At 41.5% G+C, this 5,902-nt stretch overlaps 1 protein-coding gene across 2 annotated transcripts in view; it reads left to right on the top strand.

Moving 5' to 3' along the window:
* LOC125041112 (peptidyl-prolyl cis-trans isomerase sig-7-like) overlaps positions 1-333 on the top strand; it is a 9,104-nt gene extending 8,771 nt beyond the window's left edge. For both annotated transcript variants that reach the window (XM_047635875.1, XM_047635874.1), the window contains exon 4: positions 1-333. This exon is cut by the window's left edge and continues 1,070 nt beyond it. In XM_047635875.1, the coding sequence (XP_047491831.1) occupies positions 1-251 (251 nt within the window). In that variant the 3' untranslated portion in view covers positions 252-333.
* Positions 334-5,902: the final 5,569 nt, after the last annotated feature.

The raw sequence follows: 5,902 nt of genomic DNA, 5'->3' as shown, positions 1-5,902 counted from the left end.
GGGAGAAGATGCTGAAACACCTCAAGAAGTCCCTAAAGAAGAAGAAAAAGAATAGGAAGCATAGCAGCAGCAGTGAAAGCAACAGTGCAGCTGAGGAGAAGAAGAAGAAGAAAAAGAAAAAGAAGAAGAAACACAAGCATGATTCCAGTGAAGATTCAGATTCAGACTCTGAGCCAAGAAAAAAGAGTAAGAAGAGCAAGAAAAAAAAGAAGAAGAAGAAGGAGTCGTCCCCCTCCAGTGACTCAGATTAATTTTTCTTTCCTTTGCCTTTTTTTCATAACATAGTTCTGTCAACTTTAATTTCAAATATATTTTGAAGAGCTTTTTTTCCAAGCTGCTTTTCTTTTTCCTTGAAAGATGTGCAGATTTCTTCATTTATATGTCATTCCTTCTCTTTCTATTCTTTCCCTCCAACAAGAAAGATATTTGTGCGTGTGTGTGTGTGTTTGTTATATGTACATACATACATACATATATATATATATATATATATATATATATATATATATATATATATATATATATATATATATATATATGTATGTATGTATGTACATATATATATATATATATATATATATATATATATATATATATATATATATATGTATGTATGTATGTACATATATATATATATATATATATATATATATAATATATATATATATATATATATATATATATATATATATATAATATATATATATATATATATATATATATATATATAATATATATATATATATATATAATATATATATATAATTAATTTATATATATATAATTATATATATATACCCCCCCAATCCTTTGCCCGTTGTTGTCGTGGGGGGGGCTTAGGAGACGAAGACTGAGACCCAATGATGGGGAACTCCTCAATCTTGGGACTCAGCCATCGACTCAACTAATTTTGCATGGTCTTTTTTTCCCACTTATACTTTCCGTTTCAGTTTCTTCATCAATCCCTTCTACTATCCACCTCCTAAGGTGTGAGAGCCGTGCTGAAAGGATGAAAGGCTGACTTTGTCAGTCCTGAACGGCCTGAGGGAACCATGGGCACGGTATTCCCCTGCCATACCTGGCCCTTACCCCTCAAGGGGACCCTGAGGGGTGGACTTTTTTTTTTTCCCCACCATACTCCAGGCTTATCATGGCCAATAATGAAGACATAACCCCAATCTTAGGGGCAATGAGGCTTGCCCCTTTTATCAAATAGCCCCAATCCCAGCTCTCCTTTGACCACGGCTCCGAACACTGCAACAACTCCCCCATCATCAATGCATACTAGTACAGTATCAACCATAATCAACAACCAACCCCCAGGAGACATTTCTACTCTCCCAACATGCTCAACTTCAACACCTTTACTCCCACAACCTTCTTCATCAACCATCCCATCTCCTCTTATTACTACCTTACAACCTTATTGCCCACCTCCCCGTAACACTACCCCCCTCAACACTACTCCCTCCTCCACACGTCCCCGCACTTCTACTACCCCCACCTCTACAAGAATCCTAAATATTCTATTTAGCCCAGCCAAATGGGACCGATTTTTCGTGATCCCTCCCACAGCTCCCTACTCTCAAAACACCCTCCTCTTCCAACAATGCCTCCAAAAACAAGTAGGCAAAGTCTCTTTCCGTAGCCGACCCGACCACTCCCGTCTCGTCACAGTAACAACTGAAAACCAAGCTATAGCATTAACAAAACTAACTGATCTATGTGGTAATCCCATCCCTACAGAACCTCATCCAACCCTCAATACTTGCACTGGAACTGTCTCTATCTCCCCAACAGATTGCCCAATCCATGACAAAGAATGGTCAGATTGTGGAGAGGACTTACTCGCTTGTCTCACAGACTATAATGCAACATATGTACAATGCTACTCCATTCCTCCCAGAGGAAATCGTAAGAAATCCATTAACATTGCCAAAATTACTTTCCGTAGACATGACCTTCCCTCTAAATGTTAACATAGGTGGGGAATCCCTACCTGTCTGACCATACCAACTTCCTCCTCGTCAGTGCCAAAATTGTTGGCATTTTGGACATCCTGCCAAACATTGCCGTTCCACAGCCAAATGCCCGCTATGTGCCCAACCTGGCCATACTCGATCAAATTGCTCTGCGCAATCACGCACATGTGCAAACTGTGGCGGCCCCCATAATGTATTGTATAGAGGCTGCCCCACCTACAAATTTGAGTCTGAGGTAGCAACTCTCAGATTCAGACTTGGACTCACTCTACGTGAAGCTAAACCCAACCCCCCTCCATCTAAATTCCCCTCTTCTACCTCCTACCTTCCCCAGTCAAACTCTTTTGCCATCCTTAACCCAGACACTCCAATCTCTACCCAATCAAATTCTTTTGCTATCCTAAATCCAGACACCCCAATCTCTACTACAGCCCCAACACCTTCCCCTCTCCCTCCCGCACTACCCGCAGCAGACAGAATAAACGTTCCACCCCCTCTTCCCCTACCTCACAATCACCTCCACCTTCCTTTGCCCCTATTTATCAGACACCAGACTTATCTTCCCCCCCTCACAAGAAAACCTTTATCTCACAAAACTTTACAACCAACCCCATTACAGAAACTCTTGAAGATATCCAGAACTACATAATCGAGTCCAAAACTGACACTCATCCACCTTCAAATTCTACAATTCCCGCTCCCTCCACACTCAAAGTGACTGCCGATATCCATCCTCCTCCTACTCATATTCTCCCTACACCCAATCCTCCTACCCCATCCCAACAAAACCCATCCCCCCCGACCCCACCCCTACCTGTATTAACCCTCCCACCATCCCCTCTATCCCTTCCACTCCCTCCTGGATACACACGTGAATCCCTCATGTCACAAATACCCTCTTCCCCAGACCCTCTACCTCCCGACACCCCTCCTGATACAACACCACCTCCCCAACCTCATTCTTTATCCCACCCTCTAGCACCTTCCCCTTCAAATTCTCCAACACGCACTGCAATCTTTGCCAGTAAATCAACGAAAGTATAACAATCCTTCATTGGAACATTCGCGGTTTCAGAATGTTCCTCTTTCAGTCCCACATATTTTATTGTCATGCCCACGTCCTCCCTACATAGACATCCCAACTTATCAGATATTCTTACAGAATCTCACACTTTCTGCTTTGACAACCTGTTTTCCTTCCTCAAACGCATATATATCCTTCACTTGATCTAACCCCTTTACATTACCTCATCCGACCCTAACCCCTTCACTCACCAATTCCTTAACCCAGCTTTAACAACTAATCACTAACCCAACCATCCTTCACTAACATTAACTATAGTGCTATATGACCTTAGATGTCTAGCACATTTATTTTGCTTTTAACCATTAACCATTATATATATATAATGTGTATGTGTGTATGTGTATTCATTATATAAATATACATATTTATTTATATTTACATACATTTATATACACATATTTATTTACACACACACACACACACATATATGTATATATACATATATGTGTGTGTGATAAGGGTAGAAATATATATATATATATATATATATATATATATATATATATAGTTTATATTTACATATATGTACACTTATATGTATATATACATATATACACATACATGTGTCTATACACACACACGTGTGTGTGTGTGTGTGTGTGTGTGTGTGTGTGTGTGTGTGTGTGTGTGTGTGTGTGTGTGTGTGTGTGTGTAATATGTATGTATGTATATATGTTGGGGTGTGGGTGTGAATTACTAGTTATATGCAAAAAGTGGCCTCACTTGGGCCAAAAATCGAATGAGTGAATGTCTGCGAACAAAGCACGAACTGATGAAGTAAATGAGATATTCTCTAATCTAACCAAACCGAAAGGAATATGCAAACTTTAAGTAAGGACTGCCTTTCGGATGGGAAAGAATACAAAATGAACTGTATATCATTTCCCAAAATATGTGCACACTTCATAGTTAAAGGAAAAATAAAAACAGACTAGCAGAAGTGAAAAAAAAATTGTGAAAATAATGAAGTGGCAGTCTTTACTGCCTAGATGATTTACGTAGCTGCGAATAAATAACATGCCTGTAAAATAGAGTTTACAACAAGTAAAGGCAAAACATGATTGCATTATCAGTCAGTATAAACTAAACCAAGAAGGTGAGGGGGCCATTGTTTAAGTTCACTTTCTAATGTTTGTTGGCCATGAGCCCGGTATTCCCTTCTTTAGTTATCTAGCCCCTAACTCTCATGGTGACCCTGAGGGGTGGATCGTTTCTCCTCCCCACATATTCCAGATTTACCATGGCCAATGATTGTGTACCGGCATTAGGGACACTGAGGCTTGCCCCTTTGTCAACTAGCCCCACTGACTTAACTTTTTTCGGTTCCTCGACCTCTGGCTTTGATCATGAATGCTTGCTGTCATCACCCAACTTTCTGAAAACATTCCTTCTTCTCTCCGAAAAAACATGCCTATCATTCATCCACCCACTCAATCTCCCCTTCCCTCTACACTCCATCCTCCTCCTTTTCACGTTCCTCCTACACTCCTTCCCAACACACCCCTTCCTCTCCTGTACCAACACCTCTTCTTTTGTTGATATCCCTTCCGCTTCCTCCAGAATACACACATGACTTCCTTTTGTCTCTACAGTGCTCTGTACGCTCAAAGCGACTGCCGATATCCATCCTCCTCCTACCCGTGGTCCCCCTTCACTCCTTCCTCCCATTCCCTCCCAACACACTTCATTCCACCGGCTCCATCTACAACTACCTTCCTCGCTTTCCCTTCCCCTCCTTCCCAGATACGCACGTTGATCCTCTTACTCCTGATACTTCAACCCCTCCCCCTCATCCCATGTCTCATCCCCTGGCTCCTTCCCCTCCTGCTTCTCCAGCACGAATTTCTACCCTTATCACTCATTGATTAATTCGTAATAGTTCTTCTACAATGGAATATTCGCGGTTTCCGTGCTCACAGACCTGATCGTCATGTCCTTTCTTCTTACTCCAATAACTCATTTGCCTCCAAGAGACTTTTCTTACACATGCTCCTATACTAATTCCTCACCCTCCCTCTGTCTCCTCTATATGTATCCTCAGAAGACACCAAGTTATACCTTCCTTTCAAATTACTGTCCCTGTTTGTCCCTTGTTATTCGCCTCTTTCTCCACCACTGGATCAGTTATTTCAGCCTGCTTCTCCCCTTCCCACCCCCATTGATTTTGAAACTCTACTTTTCCCAACTCCAACCACCTTTCCTCATAGTTGGTGATTTTAACTGGGATGATTCCACCACTACCTCCCGTAGCCGATTTTTAGAACGCTCTCTCTACAACTTGACCTTATTATTCTTAATTCAGATCGCCCCCCACACTTTGACATGTGCAGGCAATCTTTTCAATGCCTTGACCTTTCCCTATGCTCCCTTTCCCTCCGTTTCGACTCCCATTGGTCAGTTCTGGACCACTTTCCTGTTCTCCTTTCTTCTACTTCATATGCGTTGCTTCATAATCCCCCACGCTGGTGCTTTGACTGGCATATTTTTACTTAATTCTCTACTATTCCTCTTCCTCTACTATCCTGCTCCTCCACTTCAGATATGTTTCAGTTTTTCAGTTACTGACCTAAGAGCTGCTTATACAGCCATTCCCTGAACCATCCGACCTTATACCTCCAAATGTGTTCCATGGTGGAATTCTAATTGCACCAAAACGATTCGTTTGAAATGCACAGCCTAGGGTAGTTATCGTCGCAAGCACGTTACCCCTAGTCAACTATCAGCCTTTATCTCTTTTAAAAGAGCATCCGTCTTCGCCGCACTAAACAAGCACTTTTCTTCCACGAAGACCACCAGAAAACGCACTTCCGTCTTCTCTCCCTGTCCTCCGCTG

The sequence above is a fragment of the Penaeus chinensis genome, chromosome 30 (assembly GCF_019202785.1).
Source record: "Penaeus chinensis breed Huanghai No. 1 chromosome 30, ASM1920278v2, whole genome shotgun sequence".
NCBI classification, from domain to species: Eukaryota; Metazoa; Arthropoda; class Malacostraca; order Decapoda; family Penaeidae; genus Penaeus; species Penaeus chinensis.
This window is presented reverse-complemented; position numbering and strand designations above follow the sequence as displayed.